The sequence below is a fragment of the Lutra lutra genome, chromosome 13 (genome assembly GCF_902655055.1).
Source record: "Lutra lutra chromosome 13, mLutLut1.2, whole genome shotgun sequence".
Lineage (NCBI taxonomy): Eukaryota > Metazoa > Chordata > Mammalia > Carnivora > Mustelidae > Lutra > Lutra lutra.
In genome coordinates, this window is record NC_062290.1 from 3,869,329 (window position 1) to 3,892,755 (window position 23,427).

The following is a 23,427-nucleotide window of genomic DNA, read 5'->3' on the forward strand; positions in this document are numbered from 1 at the left end:
TTTTGCTTTGTGCACTTTGTTAATCCTTTATCCAAATCTTAATTCACTGTTGCCCCAAAGACAAGTGTCAAGAACAAACTTCCTTTACATATTTTGGCCTCCTCCTCCTTCTAACAGAAATGCAGCTGGTCTGACTGTATGGTCATGAATCCACACAAGCATGGACAGAGCTGTGGGCACTTACCAGCTCTACGATCCGAAGCACATTTGCCAACATCTCCGAGCCTCACATCTGCCCACAGTCATTGCAAAGATGACCTGCAAGCCCACGTACAGACTCATTCTGGGCCTGACCGTATGGAATTCAGCCTCTCCTCAACAGAGCAGCCAGAGTGACCTTGTTAACTTCAGCCAGGTCATGCTCGCCCTCTCTTCAAAACCCATCTAGCCACCCTGTTTCCAATTCAAACCAGCTCCCCTTCCCTGTTTCATTGTTCCCCTCAGGACTTTTGAAGAAAACACGCCTAACATGGTACATAATTTACTGATTTATCCCTTTTATTGTCTGCCTTCCATGACCAGAATGTCAGCTCCATGAAGGCATAGAGTTTTGTCTGCTTTGTCAACTTCTGTATAAAACAGGGCCGGGCACATAGTAGGTCCTCAGTAAAGAGGTACTGAATGAATACACAAATTACTGTTCAGTTAAAGGCAGCTGCCACTACCCCCACCACCGTTTAATCTCACCAAACCTCAGCCTTTTCATCTGCAAAGGGGAAGCACTAAGCATACCTTCCCTATGTCAAGGTTATTGCTGAGACCACGGAAATGACAAGACGGCACCACCACAGAAGGCAAGGAGTGGTATTTTCCTTATCTTAGTTTTTCCGATCACATGTCTATCTCCAACTTCTTGGAGGTCTTCAACCTGACAGACGTGCATTCCTTCTAATTCATTGAGGGGTGGGTCTGTTTAATTTCAATACTGCCCAGATTTTCTCTGCTTTAGGATGGCTTCCCTAATACCAATTATCCATTCTCTACATCCCCTTATCATGTAAGGCTGACTAAAGATTTACCTAGTGACTCGGATGTTATAAAACCTAGCTTCCTGATAACACACTAGTCTTTAGTCCTTAAGGAATCTTTACCATTTCACATGTAATAAAATAAACAAACAGGGGCACCTGGGTGGCTCAGCGGAAAGCCTCTACCTTCAGGTCATGATCTCAGGGTCCTGGGATCGAGCCCCGCATCAGGCTCTCTGCTCAGCGGGAAGCCTGCTTCCCCCACCCCCTCTCTCTGCCTGCCTCTCTGCTTACTTGTGATCTCTGTCTGTCAAATACATAAATAAAATCTTTAAAAAAATAATAAAAACAATAAACAAACAAAAAGCCCAATTTTTCTTTTTTAAAAATTTCTTTTTTTTTCTTTTTTTAAGATTTCATTTATTTATTTGAGAGAAAGAGTAAGCCGGAGAGCACATGAGCAGGGGCAGAGGGAGAGGAAGAAGCTAACACCCCTCCTGAGCAGGGACCTTGACCCTTGAGCAGGGCTTGACCCCAGGACCCTGGGACCAAGAACTAAGCTGAAGGCAGATGCTTAACCAACTGATCCACCGAGGCGCCCCCCAAATATCTTTTAAATGGAAATATCCTCTCTTCTGAATCTGCACCTCAAAAAAAAAAAAAAAAAAAAAGAGGAAACTGGATAAAATTCTTTTTCTCCTGAAATCACCCCTAGGGGCAAGCAGGCAACATTTTTAAAAAATGCTTTTTCTTTCTTGACATCACTCCAGCCTTTCTAGCAAGCTAAGTCCTCACAGAAAGGACTAAGGGCTGCCTTGAATATACTGATGTCTGACAGTTTGCTATGAACTTCACCCGCTTCTGTGATCTCACACCTTGAATGCACCTCAGGGAAGGCCCCTGGGCTCTCAGGAGACTCATCACAGATCAGGGAAAAACAACACCAGAGCAGGATCTTCTTTTTCATCATTTAAAGAAATGTGCTGTTTGGTTCAGAGTCTTCAGAAAACACATTATGATAGAACAAATGGGTAAAATGTTAAGAAAGTAAAAAGTAGGTGGAGCAGATTTTTGCAAGCAAGGTTTCCACCATCCCTGTGCTCTCCCCACAGCCACACGAGGCTCATTCCTACAGGTCGGAACCCACCCCCGTCAGTGTCACCACCACAGATCCTTCAAACACATCAAGATGTCAACGGTGACTGATTCAACACCCATCAGAAGGGTTTTCTTAAAAACCTAGACTGCTGGGCCTTACCCACAGAATTTCCACTTAGTAGGTCTGGGTGGGGCTGAGAATCTGCATTTCTACCTGGTTTCCAGTGATGCTTTGAGAACTGCTGCATGAGACAAGCCATTTGCATTTAACTAATAGCCAGTGTTCATACAGGTCACTGTGAAGGTGTGTCTCCTTAGCTGGCAAATAATAAAACCCGCCTTTTACAATTCCTTAGTCGATCCTCACAAAATCCCAGAATGCATTAAGAAGCCCCACATCATCAATCAAACCTAGAAAAAGCTTCCTATTCCTAGATGAGACCTGGGTACTAATGTTGCTCCCCAAATCCTAGTTTGAACCAAGTGATCACCTGGAGTCAGGTCACTGCTCTGCAGGTGGTATCAGCAGGAAGAAAGACTCCCCACAGCAGCCACTTTTGGGTCAAGTACCAGATACCACACCATTTTAGACGGCATAATTTGAAATCTTTTTTTTTTAATTTTTTTTAATTTTTTTTTTTTAATTTTATTTGACAGGCAGAGATCACAAGCAGGCAGAGAGGCAGGCAGAGAGAGAGAGAGAGAGAGGTGGAAGCAGGCTCCCTGCTGAGCACAGAGCCCAATGCGGGGCTCGATCCCAGGACCCTGGGACCATGACCTGAGCCGAAGGCAGAGGCTTTAACCCACTGAGCCACCCAGGCGCCCCCATAATTTGAAATCTTAACCAACAAATGTTTGTTAATTATTCCTTTTACTAAGTATATAAATGTTGTGGATACATAATTATGTTCACATTTAAATACATTTCTATGACATATTATTTAAAAAATTTTTTCAATTACAGGTAGTTCAAGTTCTTTTATAGGCATCATTAAAATGATTCTAAAATTTATGTGGAGAGGGAAAAGACCTAGAATGGCCAACACAATAATTAAGGAGAACAAAGTTGGAGGACTGACACTAACCAACTTCAAGACTTACTATAAAACTACAGTAACGAAGACAATGTAGAATTGGCCAAAGCACAAAAATATAAATCTGTAGAACAGAGAGCCCAGAAATAAACCCACATAAACAAAGTCAAATGATCTTTAACAAAGAGACAAAGCAACACAATGGAGCAAAGACAGTCTCTTCAACAAATGGTGTTGGAACAACTGGACACCCACATAAAAAAAAATCTAGACACAGACCTTACACTTTTCATGAAAATTAACTCAAATGGATGGAAGACCTAACCCTAAAATGTAAGACTGCAAATCTCCTAGAAGATAACCCAGGAGAAACCATGATGAAACCATCACTACCTGGGTGTAGTGAAGCCTATTTAGATACAACACCAATACAAACCTATGAAGAAAATAATTAATAAGTTGGAATTGATTTAAAAATTTTGCTCTGCAAAGACAATGTCAAAAGAATGAAAAGACAAGCCAGAGATTCGGAGAAAATATTTGCAAAAGACATATCTGATAATGACCTTGTTATCCAAAATATACAAGAACAACTCTTAAAATTCAACAGTAAGAGAACAAACAACCTGATTGCAGAAATGGGCCCAAGACCGTAGCAGACACCTCACCAATGAAGATATACAGATGGAAAATAAGCATGTGAAAAGATGCTTCACATAATATGCCACCAGGATGCAAATGAAAACACTGAGATACAGCTTCACACCTCCTGGAACAGCAAAACTGTGGAGCAAAGACAACACCAAATGCTGATGAGGACGTGGAGCGACAGGAATTCTCATACACTGTGGGTGAGAATGCAGACTGGTACAGTCACTTTGGAAGGCAGTTTGGTGGTTTCTTATAAAACTAAATATACTCTACAATCCAGCAACTGCATTTCTATTTTTCCAAAGTAGTTGAAAACTATGTCCACACAAAAACTTGCACATAGATGTTCACAGCAGCTTTATTCATAAAACTTGGAAGCAGCTAAGATTCTCTTCAACGGGTGAATAGATAAACTATAGTACATTAAAATAATAGAATATTATTCAGCACTAAAAAAAATGAGCTACCAAGCCATGAAAAGACATAGAGAAATCTTAAAAACCTGTCACTAAGTAAAAGAAGACAATCTGAAAAGGCTACATGATACATGACTTAACTATATGACATTCCGAAAGAGGCAAAACTACAGAGGCAATAAAAAGATCAGTGGGGTTGGGGGAAGGAGGGAGGGATTAATAGGCAGAGCACAGATTTTTAGGGCAGTGAAAATGCTCTGTGTATTATAATGATGGATAAAGTCATTATGTATTTGTCCAAATCTACAGGATGTCCAAATCCATAGAACATTAAGAGTGAACTCTAAGGTAAGCAGTCTGGGTAACCATGAGGTGTCAATGTAGGTTCATCATTGGTAACGAATGAACCATTCTGGTGCGTGAGGTTGATCACATGTGCATGTGTGTGGGCAGGGGATATATGGGTCATCTCCGTCCCTTCCTCTCTAGGTTGCTGTAAACTTAAAACTTCCCTAAAAAAATAAGGGCTTTTAAAAAACGGACCCAAAGCATAAAGAAAAATATAAATTGGATTCCATTTGAATCTAAAAATGACCTAAGTCATTTAATGATGTCTACAAAAACACACTTTAGAGTCAATGACACAGGCTGAAAGAAAAAAAGATGTCAAAATAGATACCAAGTAAGCAGTAACCTAAATAGAGCCAAGATGGCTATATACTGTATAGAATAGAATAAGACAAAAATTGTTACTATAGACACAATAAGGACATTTTACAATGGTTAGAAATCAATTCACCAGTAGGATATAATGACTAAATATCCATGCACCTAAGAACAGAACCCCAGGGTGCCTGGGCGGCTCAGTCGGTTAAGCATCTACTTTCAGCTCAGGTCAGGATCCCAGGGTCCTGGGATGGAGGCCTGTGTTGGGCTCACTGCTCAGCAGGGAGTCCGCTTCTCCCTCTCCCTCTGCCCCTCCCCCTGTTCATGCTTTCTCTTTCTCTCAAACAAAACCTTAAAAGAAAAAGAACAGAACCCCAAAATACACGCAGTAGAACTGAAAACCTGAAGAGAGCAATACACAAGGCAACAGAAATAGCTGGAGACGTCAGCATTCCCCTTCCAATAACGAACAGAAATGAAGCGGAAGACCAGCAAATAAACAGAAGACTTAAAAGACACTATAGACTACCTAGTTGTAGCAGACATCTACAAAACACTTTAAGCCCAGCAAGAGCGGAATATACATTCTTCTCAAGTGCACAAAGAATATTCTTCATAGTGGACCATATGCTAAGTCATAAAACAAACCTCGACAAATTAAAAAGAACTAAAACATACAAAGTACCTTCTTAGAAAGAAAGAAAGAAGAAAACTTAAATCAATAATCTACCATTTCACCCTAAGTAACGGGAAAAAGAGAATAAAATGAACCCAAGTAAGCAGAAAGTAGGAAATGAAAAAGAGTAGAGTGGAAATAAATAAAAGAAAGAAGACAAAAAATAATGGAGTCAATTAACAAACCCAAAATTTGATTCTTCCTAGGAGTGCCTGGGTGGCTCAGTGCTTGCCTTTGGCTAAAGTCATGACCCTGGAGTTCTGGGATCCAGCCCCTTGCTGGGTTCCCTTCTCAGCAGGGAGTCTGCTTCTCCCTACTCCTCTGTCCCTCACCCTGCTGCTTCTCTCTCTCTCTCTCTCTCTCTCTCTCGCTCAGTCTCTCTCAAATAAGTAAAATCTATAAAAAAACAAAATTTGGTTCTTTAATAGAGATCAAGAAAATTGGCAAATTTTTAGCGAGACTAACCAAGAAGAAACTCAAATTATTAAAGAGTAGAAAGGGACACTATAACTAACCTTATAGAAATAAAAAGGATAAGAAAATACTATGAAGAAAAGTATGCAAAAAAATAAGATGAAATAAATTACTATGAAAACAGAAACTACCAAAAATATCTTCGTGAAGAAACAGAAAAATCTGAACAGATCTACAACAAGTAAAGAAATTAAATAATTTCAAAAACTTCACACAAAGAAAAACCAAGCCCAGACGGTTTTACTGGTGAGTTCTACCAAACATTTAAAAAAGAATTAATACCAACACTTTTCAAACTCTTCCAAAATATAGAAGAGGAGAGAACATGTCATAATTCATTTTATGAGTACAGTATTACACTGATACTAAAATGAGAAAGCTATCACAGGAAAAGAAACTATTGATCAATGTCTCTTTTAAATACAGAGGCAAAATCCTCAGTGTTAGCAAACTGAATCCAACAGCATATAGCAAAGTATATATATATATATATATATATATATATATATATACATCATGAGCAATTGGAATTTATCTCAGGAATGCAAGGTTAGTTTAACATTCAAAAATCAATGTAACATATCAATATTAAGATCAATGTAATGTATCAATAATAAAAACAAAAACCATGTGATCATCTCAACAGACACAGAAAAATCACCTGACAAAATCCAACATTCTCTCACAGTAAAAATATTCAGTAAACTAGCAGTAGGAGGGGAATTTCCTCAACTTGATAAAGGGCACCTATGAAATATCCACAACTAACATCATGATTTACAGAAAGATGGAGGGCGTTCTCCTAAGATCATGAATAAGATAAGGATATGTACTCTTACCATATCTACTTAACATTGTAATGGAGGTTCCAGTCAGTGCGATAATGTAAGAAAAAGAAATGAAAGACTTCTGTATTGAAAAAGAAGTAAAACTATTTCTACTTGTAGATAGGATGTTGTATTTAGAAAGTTCTAAGGAACTGACTAAAAAAACTAAGAACAGATAAGCAGGTTCAGCAAGTTGGCAAGATAGAAGATTGATACATAAACCCAATTTTATTTCTGTAGCTTGAATTATAGTTTTATTTCTACAAACTGTTTAAAAATGCTCTTTTTCAAGTTGAATCAGTTCCCTCTACTCCTAATTTTCTGAGAGTTTTTAATAATGTATCACTGTTTGATTGTGTCAAATGCTTTTTCTCCATCAATTGATATACATATATGATTTTTGTCTCTTCAACCTGTTGACACAGTGGATACGCTGAATGATTTTTAAATATTGAACCAGCCTTGTACCTTCTCTCAGCACTGCTTTAGAGGACCCACAAATTTTTTTTTTAAAGATTTATTTATTTATTTGACAGAGATGACAAGTAGGCAGAGAGGTGGGGGTAAGCAGGTTCCCTGCTGAGCAGAGAGCCCGGTGCGGGGCTCAATCCCAGGACCCTGAGACTGTGACCTGAGCTGGAAGCAGAGGCTTAACCCACTGAGCCACCCAGGTGCCCCAGGCCCACAAATTTTTGATATGTTGAGATTTTGTTCAACTCAATGTATCCTCCCCAAGACAAGCACATCCAGTCTTGTCACTTTTTTTAACACAGTATGGAGGCCAGAGCAATAATACAAGAAAAAGAAGTAAAAGACTTTCATACTGGAAAGGAAAAAGTAAAATTATGCTTATTCAAGGATGACATTATCTACATAGAACATCTGATGCAATCCACAAAAAAACCTATTAGAAATAGTAAGCCAATTTAGCAAGGCTATGGTATGCATATCAATATATAAAAATTGATCACATTCTTATATAATGAGGACAGATAACAAAATTAAAATTAAAAACACACATTAGCATGGAAAAATATGAAGTATTTAGGGATATATCTGATAAAAGAGATAAGCTTATATACTGAAAACTATAAAGCACTACTGAGAAAAATTAAAGACCTAAAAAATGGGTGCGGAGGGGCAAGATCTACTGTGTTCATAGTTCAGAAGACTATTTAAGATACCAGTTTTCTCCCTAATGACCAACAGAGCCATCACAATCCCAACCAAAATCCCATAAAGCTTTTTGTAGAAATTGAAAGCCAATCATGAAACATATGGAAATACAAAGGATCCCCTGTAGCCAAAACACCACTGAAAAAGAAGAAAAAGTTGTCCATCTAACACTACTTAATTTCCAACAGCAGTAATAAAAACAGTGAAGTAGGAGCTTAAAGCCAGATAAATGGAGCAATGGGACAAAAAAGAAGCTCCAAAAATATACCCACACCTGCAGGACAACTGATTTTTTTTTTTTTAAGATTTTATTTATTTATTTGACAGAGAGAGATCACAAGTAGAGAGGCAGGCAGAGAGAGAGAGGGAAGCAGGCCTCCCGCCGAGCAGAGAGCCCGATGCGGGACTCGATCCCAGGACCCTGAGATCATGACCTGAGCCGAAGGCAGCGGCTTAACCCACTGAGCCACCCAGGTGCCCCAGGACAACTGATTTTTGACAAAGATGCAAAAGCAAGATAAGATAAATTACTAAATAAAACAAGGCAGACAGAGAGGAGTACATACAAGCAACTCCATTTATATGAAGTAAATCAAATGCCTCTTCAGCATCTCTTCTTTGCTTCATCTCTGAGCTAATTGGAACTAATTCCAAAGACACTAACCATTTGTCCCAATTAGATCAGCTGCCATCCTCCTTATGGGCAAAATCTCCAAGGGATATTGGCAGAAACCACAGTGCACCTCCTATCCAGACTCAAACAGATCCTTCCGAATCTCTCCCCAGAACTAGCCAATACTGCATAAATAAAGCTGCCTTTCAAGTTATCAAGTCCATCATAGAAGATCACAAGGATCAGGGCCTCATTATCTCCGGCACCAGACCCCGGAGTATCTCTAGCTCACCCGCAAGAACACTCAGTGGCTGAGGACGAAGCTTTGTCTGGGACCTGAGCAATAAGTACCGCTGATATCCCTCAGCACCCTGCTGTTCTAACCCCACACATCCTGACACCCAACCCCACTGAAACCAAATTGCTCACTGTGACTGATCTATGCAGTGCATTTTTTTTAGTATTTCAGTAGATAAGGATAGCCAAAATCTTTTTGCTTTCACTTGGGAAGAATTAAGATCCATCTGGATAGTTATGCCCCAGGACTTCTCAGAGTCCTTCTTAACGTTATAAACCTTAAACGTTGATTCGGATGACAGAAGGTTTTTTGCAGGCTCTACTTTGTTCCAGTAGGGAAATGATCAGCTCTTCTGCTCTGCTTCTCAGACCTCTTCACAGGAAGGAAACGTTCATCTGTTAAAACTTTTGCCTTTAAAGGGACATAAAACCTTCAAAGAAAAACTGCAGTGTGTTCAAACTCAGGTTGGAGACTCAGGGCCCCTGATCTCGGGACCAGGACTAGATTTGGATCCAGGGAGACCTCAAGGCATCCTGAACATGCCTAAACCTAAAACTGAATCCCAATGACGAGGTTTTCTTGGACTAGCTGACTGCTGTCGAAACTGGATCCCAAACTTTCTCCTACAGCTCAACCTCTATTGCTTTCCTGAAAAATCAACAAACCTGACCCTATTATTTGGAAAGATCAGGATGACAGAGCTTTTGTGACTTCAAAGAAAAGTCTAATAAGACCCCTGCCTTTGGACATCTTAACCATCAACTTCCCTTTTTCCTCTTTGTCTGTGAGAGGGAAGGGAATGCCCTTGGAGCGCTCACCCCACCGGGGACCATCGTCGCCCTGTAGGGCATTACAGCTAACAACCGGACCCTGAATATGGCTCAGGTATAACCCCCTTGCCTCACAGACATTCCTGCCACTGCCCTCTTAGGTAAGGCCACTCCAGAAACAGTCACAGGGTCCACTCTAACCATCCCTCTGCCCCATGCAGTAGAAGCCCTCCTGAATTCTCCTCACAATGATTTTCAGCCAGTCACCTCGCCTCCTGACATCCTCCTGCTAAATGCTGCCCATGTAACTCTTCCTCACTGCATAGACTTAACCCTGCTACTCTTCTCCCCTCCCTCGTGACTGCTTAACGCTGACAGATCACCTTTTGACAATTTACAGGAATTTCTCTGCAGCTCAAATGCAGATTTTTAATGGGTTACTGATGGTTCTTATTAAAGGATGAACCTGTTAAATACCGTGCTGGGTCGGCCGGGGAACTCCCTTTGAAGCCACTGAGGCAGCACGTTTACCTTTGGCGACTTCAGCCAAACAGGCTGAATTGCACCCCCGGACTTGATACCCTAGCCAAGGGTAAAATAACCAGCATTTACATCAAGAGCTGGTATGCTTTCCAGCAACTCTTGACTTTGAAATACTATGGAAACAGTGAGGTTTACCTCCAATGGAGATAAAATTTTAAATGGCTATATCCAAAATTTATTACATGATATATTTTCACTGGCTGCTCTGGCCATTATTAACATTCCTGGCCATTCTGTATATGACTCCCTGGAGGCCAAAGGCATTCATGAACCAATACTGGGGAGGGGAGAGCTAATAGGGCCACAGAAAGTGCCTACTTTGCTTGTCCCACTCGTTCCGAGCCCAGTCCGGGGAAAACTGCTCTGCTCCCAGACTCTGGACTGCCTGCTGGGCCACTCCAGTTTGCCAAGTGGATCTCCTACAGCCTCCCTATCTCAGGGACAGACAGACATTTCAGTCATGGTCTGTATGTTTGGTCACTGGACCGAAACGTTCCCTTGTAGACAGGCCACTTCTTCTCCTGTGGCTAAAATTCCGTGAGAAAGAGAATCCCTACCTGGGGACCCCTCTCCAACGTCCCCGCGATCAGGGAATCCCTTTTACTGGGGGGGGCTCCGGGAGATCTGCACTGTCGGTGTGAGTTATGACACTTGCCCTGTGTACACCGTCCTCGGTGCTCAGAGTTCGTCACACTCACTGATGGTGTCATGGAGTCTCCGCTGGGAACATTTGTGGAGATCGTAACATAATTTGGAGTTGCCATATTAATTTTTCTGTTGTGTATAATTATATTTTAAGTTTTGCATTTTTTAAAATAGGTTCCACATGCAACACAGGGCTTGAACTCACAAACCTGAAATCAGGTCCTGAGATCAAGTGTTGGACCTTCCACCAACTGAGCCATCCAGTTGCCCCAAGTTTTGCATTTTACTGTCTGTTAAACTTTTGCAAAAACGATGTGCCCAATAAGGTGACTCTAGCTCATGCTTCAAGATGATTTCCAACACTTACAACCTTGAGAAGACAGACTTTAGATGGGAAATACCTGAGAGTTTCTCCCTCCTCACCTTCCTTGTTACTCAACTGTGGCCTTAAGTGCTTTCCAACTGCTAAGCACCTTCCCTCTGATGTAGGACAGGACAACCAGGGAAGGTCCTCCCTGGCACCAAGGGACAAAGCAACTAAATACAGAAAACCTGACTCGGAACCAGCGATGCTTTGGGGGAAAGATATTGATTAAAAGAGGGAAATGAGGGGCACCTTGGTAGCTCCATTGGTTAAGCATATGCCTTTGGCTCAGCAAACTGACTACATGAAAAGGGCAAAACATCATGATCACATGGGGTTCATTCCAATGCAAGGCTGATTCAACATCTGTAAGTCAATCAATGTGATTCATCATATTAATGGACTGAATGAAAAGAAGACAGGATTGGGATGTCTGGTGGCTCAGTCAGTTAAGTGTCTGCCTTTAGCTCATGACCTGGGGAGCATGCCTCCCCACTGCCCGCCCCCCCACACCTTCCCCTGCTTGTGCTTTTTCCTGCTCTCTGTCAAATAAATAAAATCTTTAAAAATAATAATAAAATTAAAAAATAAAAAAGATAGGATTATTGGGGCGCCTGGGTGGCTCAGTGGGTTAAGCCGCTGCCTTCGGCTCAGGTCATGATCCCAGGTCCTGGGTTTGAGCCCCACGTCGGGCTTTCTGCTCAGCAGGGAGCCTGCTTCCTCCTCTCTCTCTGCCTGCCTCTCTGCCTACTTGTGATTTCTCTCTGTCAAGTGAATGGATAAAATCTTAAAAAAAAAAAAAAAAGATAGGATTATATTAATATATGCAGCACAAAGTTCAAAACCCATTCATGATAAAAACTCTCAAAAAACTTAGAAGGGAAGTTCCTTAACCTATTAAGACTATTTTTAAAAATCACAGCTAACATCATACTAAATAATGAGATAAGTTTTCTCCCTAAGATCAGAAATGAGGCAAGGATGTCCTCTCTCACCACTTCTAATTCAACTTCATAATAAAAGTTCTAGCTAGTATAATCACACAAGGAAAAAAAATAAGAGGTACACAAATTGGATAAAAAGAAATACAACTATCTTTATTCACAAACAACATAACTGTCTATGCAGAAAACCCCAAAGAATCTACCAAATAATTCCTGTACATAATAAGTGAATTTAGCCAAGTTGAAAAGTACATGATCATGATCTAAAAGTCAACTGCTTTCCTATATGCCAGCAATGAATACTTGGAATATGAATTTTAAAAAACAATACATTTATAATAGCAGTCCCCAAAATGAAGTTCCTAGGTGCAGAGGTAACAAAATATGTACAGAAACAGCATTCTTGAATTGGAAGACCCAACATAGTAAAGATGTCAGTTCTCCCTTAGCTTCATGCAATTCCTACTGAAGTCTCAGCCAGCTTTTTGGAAACATACTTAACCTTATTCTAACATTTACATGAACAAGTAAAGGTATTAGAACAGCCAATTCAATTCTAGAAAAGGAGAACAAAGTTGGAGGATTCATACTACCTGATTCCAAGACTTACTATAAAGCAATGACCACAAAGGGGCAAAAGAATGGACTCATCCATCAATGGTACATAACAGAGCTTAGAAACAGACCCACAAAAACACAGTCCATTTTGACAAAAGTGCCAAGACAAATCAATAGAGAAAGAACAGCCATTCAACAATTGGTGCCAGACATTGGAAGTACATATGCAAGAAACTAAACCTCACACAAATATTAACTTGAAACAGGTCACTGACCTGTATGTAAAATGCAGACGCTATAAAATTTCTAGAAGAAAACACAGAGGAAAATCTGCATGATCTTGGGTTTGGTGATGAGTTTTAAGTACAAAGCAAAAGCAAATTTATGAACAAAGAAACTTTCAAGTTGGATTTAATTAAAATGAAAACCCTGAACTCTGTGAAAGTCACTGTGAAGAGGATGAGAAGACACACTGGAAGAAAATATCTGCAAATCCCACATTTGATAAAGGACATGTACCCAGTATATGCCAAGAACTTTTAAGGCTGAATAATAAGAAGACAACTCAATTTTTCCAAATTGGCAAAATGAGAGAGAGGGTAAGGGGAGAGGGCGGGGGTGGGAAGGAGAACATGGTGGCAGGAAGGACAGGTTCCAGGATAGAGAGAAGATGAATTTAACATTCACAGGAGGACTAACTACTACTGTTTCCTGCTCATATATTGGTTGGGTAATTAGAGATATTATAGGTATCTACAGATAGTATTTCTATTTAAGAAAAAAAAACGGAAAAAAAAAAGAAAAAAGAAAAAAAAAGAAAAAAACCGGAAAAGGCCATCAGTGTTTATAAATTGTGGTTGCTGTAGTATTTTTCTTGTAGAAAAGAAATTGGTATTAATTTGAATACTTTTGAGAGTAAGAAACGGTTGTGCAAATTCTAACACATTCTAATATTTCTCATAGAATACAAACCAGTTATGTTTCCACCAAGTTAGGTTTACAAGTACTGAGCTGGAAAATTGACTGTAATACAGTGATAAGTTAAAAAACAAAAGCAAATGCAGAGTAATAATTTTAGTCTAGCTACATTTATCTGTAAAAATTTTCAAAATGATAGAAAAATGCATTTGTGCATTAGAAACATAGGGAGAAACTGGCGGCACATGGGTCAATCTGCTAACACCAGTTTTAAAAGATTTACGTTTGGACCAAGAAAGCAAGTGTTTGTCTTATTTTATTCCTTTATACACTTCTGTATTGTTTGAGCTTTACTTTGAAATTAAAAATAAACCCTGTTATTATATTTTTTAGGTTCTACTGAAACAAAAAAAATGTGCAAAAGATCTGAACAGATACCTTATTAAAGATCTACAGATGAGGGGCGCCTGGGTGGCTCAGTGGGTTAAGCCGCTGCCTTCGGCTCAGGTCATGATCCCAGGTCCTGGGTTCAAGCCCCACATCGGGCTTTCTCCTCGGCGGGGAGCCTGCTTCCTCCTCTCTCTCTGCCTGCCTCTCTGCCTACTTGTGATTTCTCTCTGTCAGGTAAATAAATAAAATCTTAAAAAAAAAAAAAGATCTACAGATGAAAATAAGCATATAAAAAGATTCTCATTACGGGGAAGCTAGTTAAAAACATAATGATATACCATTATACATCTATTAGAATAGCAAAAAACAAAAACTCAAGAAAAACCAGCAATATCAAATGCTGTCACGGTAGAGAGCAACAGGAACCCTCTTTCCCTGCTGGTGGGAATGAGTGCGGCACGGTAGTACCATTCGGAAGGTAGCTACAGTGATGGATACATGATGCCATCCATCTGTCAAAACCCCCAGAACTATTTTGGAGCATGAAGAATAAACTTTAATGCAATATTTTAAAATGCAAATAAAAAAAATCAACTGGGGAGTGAAGAGAAGGGGGATGCAGACTATGACAAAAGAATTTCATTGTATTATGGGACACTTGGGTGGCTCAGTCAGTTAAGTGTTCAACTCCTGATTTCAGCTCAAGCCAGTCTCAGGGTCATGGGTTTGAACCTGAGTCAGGCTCCATATGCAGCGTGGAGACTGCTTCAGATTCTCTTTCTCCCGCCCTGCCCCTCCCCTGCTCATGTGTGCACACACTCGCTCGCTTTCTCTCTCTCAAATAAATGAACCAATCTTAAAAAAAAGAATTTAGGGGCGCCTGGGTGGCTCAGTGGGTTAAAGCCTCTGCCTTCGGCTCAGGTCATGATCCCAGGGTCCTGGGATCGAGCCCCGCATCGGGCTCTCTGTTCAGTGGGAAGCCTGCTTCTCCCTCTCTCTCTCTCTGCCTGCCTCTCTGCCTACTTGTGATTTCTGTCTGTCAAATAAATAAATAAAATCTTTAAAAAAAAAAGAATTTAATTGTATTTCAAATATATAAATATATGACATAAACCCACAGGAGAAAGGGACCTGTGTAGTTTGGAAAAGACTGGAAACTGAAAGACAAAACAAAAGGAACTATACATTCCCACTATAGTTGGAAACACTGTTTCTCATGGAGGTGCTGGTTAATGATTTTGATAGTGAACACATATAATAGGGCTGAAAAAATAAGTAAAAACATGGTGAATGGAAGAAGCCAGGTTTTTCACTGCTGGGAGTGGGAGGTTACAGATAACTGGTAAGTAAAGGGGCAAAGGCTAGAATGAACTGTGGAGTTCTGAATTAGAGTCTGAGACATCACTGGGAACTTCTGTTTAGCTTAATACAGAAACTGATGAGTAAAAGTAAAAATAATACAGATGTATGCATACACAGGTAAATAAATATACATATATTTATTTCCTAGCTCTGCTCACTCACAGGACCTAAAAACAATGACATCCCAGTAGCAATGAGCACATCAGAGCAAATCCTGGGTTTTAATACCATTCTCCAGTAAAAAGATCCAGAGACCCTGCTTCTCTCCCTTTCTTTCTGCCCCTACCCCTGCTTGCATGCTCTCTAAAATAAATAAATAAACCTTTAACAAGATAATTTTAGAGACCACAAAGATAGATTTTTGGGGTCACGATTTTCTACCAAACTAGGTGTCCATTCTAATTGCCATTAAAGAAAATGATTTCCAAGAGAGAATAACATTATAACTTCTTAGAAATTAAGCCAAAGAACTATCAAAGCATTGACATTTTTATGGAACAAGCATAAGTTACATCTATCTCTTAGATCAACTGTAAAAATACTTCAGACCTGGGGCGCCTGGGTGGCTCAGTGGGTTGAAGCCTCTGCCTTTGGCTCGGGTCATGATCCCAGGGTCCTGGGATCGAGCCCCACATCAGGCTCTCTGCTCCTTGGAAAGCCTGCTTCCTCCTCTCTCTCTGCCTGCCTCCCTGCATTCTTGTGATCTCTGTCAAATAAATACATAAAAATAAAAAAAAAAAATCTTAGGAAAAAAAAAACTTCAGACCTGCAAAATCTTCAGTTGTGCTCATTTATTTTCCTGTAGTTTCCTATTTTCTGACACAAAAACTACTTTTATATTTTTAATTGCAATTTTTTAAAAAGTTTTTTAAACTTTATTCATTTGAGAGAAAGAGAAAGAGAGAGGAGAGAGAGACAGAGGAGCACAAGCAAGGGGAGAGGCAGAGGGAGAAGCAGACTCCCCTCTGAGCAGGGAGCCCAGCATGGGGCTAGATCCCAGATCCTGAGATCATGACCTGAGCCTAAGGCAGACATTTAACCATCTGAGCCACCCAGGCATCCCACACAAAGTACTCCTAACAAGCTTAATTGAGACTCAAAAGAGTTTTTAGAATTTTCCAACCACTATTTTGTTACAAATTAAACTCAGTGAGAAACACAGTTCCTTGTCATGTTAACATTCAGATGCCGGAGCACCTGGGTGGCTCAGTGGGTTAAGCCTTTGCCTTCGGCCCAGGTCATGATCTCAGGGTCCTGGGATTGAGTCAGGCTCCCTGCTCAGCAGGGGATCTGCTTCCCTCTCTCTGCCTGCCTCTCTGCCTACTTGTGATCTCTCTCTGTCAAATAAATAAATAAAGTCTTTAAAAAAAAATTCAGAGGCTGTACAGTTTTATTGTTCAATCTGCAATTACCTTGTTTTATTGTTTTTTTCCCCCCTATACTATTTCTGTAAGATCAGGGACCTTCTCTGCCTTCCTCGTTGGTATATCCCCTCCACTTAACATAAGACCCGATACTAAAAAGTGTTCTATGTATTTACTGACTTAACAAATGGGTGATTTTAGTCATAGAAAGGAAAGCGATTAGGCGTTAAATAGTCCATGCCCTCAAATTTATCAAAAAATGTAAAAGGTGGCTCCTTATTATTTTTATGGATTTTTTACTGCCTCACACAGAGTAGATTCTCAAAAATAAATTGCATATTTTTTGGAAATGAAAATGACATTGAATATTATAGCACGACTGGAACTCACAAATCTGCTCTAAAAACAGTGAAGGAGAAAGAGAACAGTAGAAAAACAGTCGTCTTAGTATTCTCCAAGGGTTTTCTACCCACTGTCTCAGATAAAACCCTGGAGGCACTGCCCCATCTTCAAGAAGAGCAAAGTGAGAATCCTCCAGGAAGTCCGAGGCCCAAAGTCAAGAAAGTGTTGGAATTGAGATTAGAATATCAGTTCTTCCTTAAACCAAAACCCACATTATTTCCTCTACTCCATGCTGCCTCACAGGAACCACAAAAAAAATACCTATTTTTTTTTCCAGTAACAACACATTAAATGCATTAAGAGACAGAGTTTATATTTGCAAAGAAATATTTTGATTATTCAACTTTTTAGAAAAGGTGAGTAAACTAAGTAATTAAATGTATCTTTTGGTAAAACTGAAATGATGTGAGAAAGAACAGCTGAAGTCACTAGAAAAGAAACATTCCAACGTGTACATTTTCACACCTACTGTACAGCTTACTTTAAAACTAAAGAAAATCTTCAGATTCTGAGGCATTTTTAGTTGGCAAAAAGGATGAGATGTGCCTTAAAGAAAACTGTAATTTAGGGTCTGTCCTCAGGATAATTTCCAAATTCCTTTTTTTTTTTTTTTTTTTTAAGATTTTGTTTATTTGACAGATCACAAGTAGGCAGAGAGGCAGGCAGAGAGAGAGGGGGAAGCAGGCTCCCCGCAGGACCCTGAGGTCATGACCTGAGCCAAAGGCAGAGGCTCAACCCACTGAGCCACCCAGGCACCCCAATTTCCAGATTTCTGGCTGAAACTTTCCTGTGACCCTGAACGATCTGTATGACCGAGAGCGGGGAGACTGTTCGTTACAGCAGAGCGATGCGGCAGGGCGTGCAGACAACTGAGCCAGACCGGCGGCCTCGGGGGTGAACAGTGGCTTCTAGACGCCTTTCCACGACGTGCTGCGGTCTAATATGAACTTCAAGAGAACTGCCTTGGACCTGGATTTTTTATGAGGGTCAGAGGAGCATGGAAGGAAGCGCTACACAGACCGAAGGGAAGGGAGGAGGGGAGCAACCCTGAGAGCGCTTTCCCAGACCTAGCGCGCCTACTCAGGACCCCCAGAAGGCCCTGCCAGGCCAGGGGAGAGATGCAGCCTCTGAGCACCGGCCTGGAACCCCGGCCGGACACCTGGAGGTCCCCGCTTCTGGGGTGCCTTGCACCTGGGGACCCTCGAGGATGAGAGCCCCTGCACCTGAGGACACCCACACTTAAGGACACCCACACCTGGGGACTCCTGCACCTGGGGACCTCGGCACCTAAGAATACCCACACGTAGGGGCCCCCACACCTGAGGACACCCACACTTAGGGACACCCATACCTGGGGGCCTCTGTACCCGGAGACCCCTGCACCTGAGGACACCCACACCTGGGGGCCCCTGCACCTGAGAACACCCACAGTTGGGGGCCTCCGCACCTGAGGACACCCACACCTAGGGACACCCACACCTGGGGGTCTCCGCACCTGGGGACCGCTGCACCTGAGAACACCCACACCTGGGGGCCCCCCGCACCTGAGAACACCCACACCTGGGGGTCCCCGCACCTGAGAACACCCACACCTGGGGGTCCCCGCACCTGAGAACACCCACACCTGAGGGCCCCAGCACTTGGGGCGAGGGGCGGCGCGGTCCCAAGGCGCCCGCGGTGGGGTCGCGCGCAGGGGGCCCCGGGGCCGCAGACGCCGTCTTGGGTTTCTATCCCGGCGTCAGCTTGCCGGGTGCAGATGGCGGAACGACCCCCGCCCCACGTCAGGCCCCCTTGCTCCTCACCCGCTTTCCACCCGCGGCTGACGCGTCGGGATCCCGGCTTGGGCGACACAGCGCCGACCTCCATCTCTCCAGAGACCCGCCAGCCCCGTCGGCCCTCCCTCCCCGTCCTGCCGCACTCACCGCGCACAGAGAGGACGCTTCCGCAGCCGCCGGCGCCGCCGCCCCGCGCCGCGCCCCCAGCATACCCCTCAACCGCCGGCGCCCACCTCAGCAGCCGCAGGCGCAGGGACTGAGAGTAGGTCCCGGGCCGCGCTCGCCGCCCCACCCTCGCCGCCGCCCCGAGCCAATCGCTGCCGCGCGCCGCCGCACGTGACACGCACCAGCCAATGGCAGCCCAAGGCGGCCCGGGGGAGGCGGCCAGCGACTCTGCGGGCTTTCAAAGAGGGCGGCGACCGGGCGGCGACGGGGCGGCGGCGGCCGGAGGGGGGTGGTCCGGGCTTCGGCCCTCCGGTGTCCGCGGGACGGGGAGCCGGGTCCCGCTCTCGGGCCAGCCCGCTCTCACGGGCGGCAGTCCTGGGACCCGGCGGGGCCCGACCGTCGGCCCCGCACCTGCTGCCCGACACGCGGGAGCGTATCACAGAACCTCTGCACGCCCGGCCCGAGCCTTATCGCAAGGCTGCCTCTCTCCCTCCCGAGAGGAAGGGTCAGCCAGGGACCCCGGGACCCGGGCTGTCTCTGCTCGGGCCTCCCGGCTGGGCTTCCCACCGCAAATCTGGGGCGAGACATTGGGAGCTCGGCCTTGCGGAAGCCCCGCCTGGCAGCCTCTACCTACATCTTACAGTCTTAGCACCTCACTCAGCTGGGAAATGGGGTCCGAGCACGGTTCTGCCCTCAGGGAAATCTTCCAGAGAAGCAGGGAAGGATGCGGTCGACAGACGAGTAGCGGATCGCTAGGTCTAGTGGGGCTGTTTGTTTGGTCCCGGATCTCGCAGCTCAGTACGCACAAGCCTTTCTCCCGCACGTACTGAGCTTCGTCTGGGTGAGGGCATGCTCTGTGGCTGACCCCGTACTAGATGCTTTACGTGTCTTTTCCTAATGAATTCCCAGCAAGCCCGCGACAGGCATTACTAGCCCCGCAGTGCAGATACCTGGTGGCAAACCAGAACGCAGAAGGCTTTGAGATCTACCAAAGGACCTGGTATCAGCTGCTGTGCGGCGTCACAAGCACAGGGACTAAGGAATATAATTTTGTGTGCTAAATCGAGGAGGGCCACGCTGCTCTAGGGCTGACAACGGTAATAAGATGAGGACAAGGCTACTCTTCTAGCTCAAGAAGCAGACCTCACATAATACACCGATGTAAAAATATGGTCAACGGCTAAACAATAGAGTAACATTGTGAAAGGAATGGGCTCGGACAAACAGTAGAGTGAAGGAGAGTTGAACAGCTGAGCTTGCTTTTTCTCAGCACTGTCCAAGGGACAGTGCCCATACTGGGTTTATTAATAAGCAACAGGGCTGGTTTAGATGGCTCTCCACTACTTGATGCTGCATTAAGCATTGGCGGTTAGTCGGGTAAGCTGGACATTGTCCTGCCTGTATGGAGCCCACAGTCTATCGGGAGAAAGGAGCACAGAGGACCTGAACTTATCAGGATAACCCTGAATGGTGTGGGAATGTGTCCATCCTAGAGGGGAGACAAGGAAGGAGGGAGTTATCAGAGAAGGCCTCAAGAGGTGATAACTGAATGGGGTTCTTGAAAATGAACTGGAGGGGACAGGCTAAGTGTAGGGAATGATAGTACAAAAGTATGTAGGGGAAAGGGTGTCGCATATATGACAGCTGGGTATGAAGAGAGGACTAGAAGGGCATCCTGAAGCGTCAGATGGTGCCCTGTCATGATGGGTCATGTATGCTAAGGGGTTTGCCTCCTATGGCCACCAGTGTAGTTCCCTCCTTGCTTTGGGGGGAGTTACTCCACCTCGTGTGCAGTCTTGGTGGCATTCTTAATTGAGATACTCTCTGCTCCGCCAGCCAATGGAGGGGCAGTTGACTCAAGCTAAGCCAGTTGGAGGGTCGACCAGAAGTGAGAGGGGAAGTAGTGGGACGGGGAGTCAGGGGTTGAAACAACCCCACTGGGGAGCGGGCGAGGGGGCTGCCTGATGGGTTCGTGAACTGTACTAAATGGGGTGGAGAGCACCACAGAGGATAAGGCATCGTGTGGGCTGCTTCCTCAGCCCACTCAGTAGTAACCTGTAGTCTCATAGTTCATTTTCACATCTCACGACTGGTAATGAAGACTATATTTTTAGTCCTTGGAAAGATGTACTCCGTACTTACTTTGATCATGTTTTCCAACCCAAAATTAAATACTTAGTATTTTAAATCAGCACTGTTAGGGAAAGTCTGAACTACATAGACATCATTTCTCTGTGACAATTCGGATGGGGTGTTCCACCAAAATTTTTTTTTGACCAATATGTGCAAATGTCCCACCCAATTTCATCCTCATTCTATGTTCTCCGGACAACTTTTCCCGGGTTTCGACGGAAAAGCAAGTTTCTCTAGTGGAAACGTGGCTACTGCATTATTTACATCACACACAAATTCTTTAGGTTTGTAAATTTCTAAGGGCTTAAAGCGGTTGCAGCCTCCCACTCAGAAGCAAACAGAACTAACTGTCCAGGAGAATGACTTTGGAGACACACTAGGGTTATGATTCCAAGACACAGCTGATAGCTGTGCTCCAGGCTCTCTTCTCCTCCAAATCCCATAATCCTAATTTACACTGAGAACCTAGCTTTGAGAGGATGTGGGAAGTAGTTTCCACAGCTGCAGCCAGGACGATGGAATGGAAACCGTGCGTGCCGGGTCACTTTGGCCACCACACCGAGACGCCCCTCAGTGGGCTGGAGGAGGAGGGATGACAAGATGTCGCTCTGTCCTTCGTCCTCCCCGGCGAGACTGCGGGCACAGAAACTAGGCTGGAGTCCATGCACTTCACTTATGACGCCTTGAAATTCAAGGCACATTCTACTTTTTAAAAAGTGAGATAATAGGTTACCACATACGAACCCTGATTTTAAGCACTTTTACATTTCTCAGCAAATACTACCGGCTTTCTAGTCAAAACACTGATAAAGGAAGAAAAACAAAATCAGAGAATTAGTTATCAACTCAATGTAGTCCCATGAGCCTGAGTCATTCAAGTTGTAGATTTTATGCGCAGATGCATTTTCTGATGGTGAAAGTCGATTAGAACTGACATGCATTAACATATACTTTCTTACCTTTTCCCTGCTACCCTAGAGTAAAAGTATCATTGTGAGAAGCCTATCACACACAGAATTCTGAAGATGCAGATGAAAAGGTTATTTCTCATCTCTCTAGCAACATCTTGGTGTGCGTGAGAATGACTTATTTGATCCATCAGTGAAGCTTCTTAATTATTCTTCTGTAAGAGGAAACCCTGCCCAGACAAATGGGTATTAACTTTGAAACAGGGGAGCCCTATCAGTGCTCTCGGATAAAGAGCAGTAAAGTTGAGATAAGACGGCAGTGTGGGTGGTACGGAATGAAAACACAGCTCTGTTAAGTTCCAGGAGGGCCACTAATTAGAGCCACTTGCAAGGAAACTCTTTAATTTAGCTTTGATCTGTGATACTGCGTCTCCGGCAACACCTTCAAAATAATGTTTTCTCTTAAGGGCATCAAAAAGTTGCCAATTACATTACATTAAAATGATAATTTTTTTAGCATTTCCATTTATTTTAATCCCCACTTCTTTGTTTGGGTTTTGTTGTTGTTGCTGTTGTTGCTTTCCAGATGTGAATCTTTGAAAATTAGTGATTGACTGGAGTAGGTCAGTAGCCTGGTGGATGAATTAGAGCATTAATAAGAAAATTCTGATCTAAGTATGAATCTTTAAGCCATATTTGCAACCTTCCGCCACATGCATACTTTGGTTAATATTAAAGCAGTTTAGGGGCGCCTGGGTGGCTCAGTCGGTGAAGCATCTGCCTTTGGCTTAGGTCATGATCCCAGGGTCCTGGGATTGAGCCCCATGTCAGGCTCCTTGCTCAGTGGGGAGTCTGCCCCTGCCCCACTCACCTACCCCTGCTCATGATCTCTCTCTCTCTCATCAAATAAATAAAATCTTTAAAAAATATTAAAACCACTTATTGCATAGCATCATCTCGTTATGTTCTTCTGAAGTATATACTGTACTCACGGTTTCCCTGCCTCTCTGTGTCCCCCCCAGTGCAATGGAGATGAAGGGACAATCACTCTTGAACAGACAGAGGGCTTGTATTGAAGCAGATGACCGTTAGCTCAGCTCCAATGTCCTCTTTTAAGTGGAATGAATGTTCTGGCATAGCAGTCATCCAAGTTGTGATTTTGTTTCCTTATAGTCATTGCAGTTGTGTTTGAAATAGCCATATGCGAGTTCCTTAATTTAATATGAGCCATTTTTAGCAGCGCAAAAGCTCTGATTGCAATTTTTTTCATTTTATTTCTTAATATATAA

General features: G+C 43.2%; 1 protein-coding gene across 6 annotated transcripts in view; it reads right to left on the bottom strand.

Annotated features, from left to right (window-relative positions):
• Positions 1 to 23,427, bottom strand: part of PTPDC1 (protein tyrosine phosphatase domain containing 1) — a 643,782-nt gene that overhangs the window by 34,908 nt on the left and 585,447 nt on the right. For 4 of the 6 annotated variants that reach the window (XR_007122383.1, XR_007122384.1, XM_047700746.1 and 1 more), the window contains exon 1: positions 10,768 to 10,930. The exons of 1 other annotated variant lie outside the window; for it this stretch is intronic. Coding sequence is in view for 3 of the 5 variants with exons in the window: in XM_047700746.1 (XP_047556702.1) it covers positions 10,768 to 10,920 (153 nt within the window). In the remaining 2 variants the exon portion in view is untranslated. Of the gene's footprint in view, positions 1 to 10,767; positions 10,931 to 19,079; positions 19,204 to 23,427 lie in introns of those variants that run through there. One more of the 6 variants, XM_047700747.1, reaches the window with a different exon arrangement.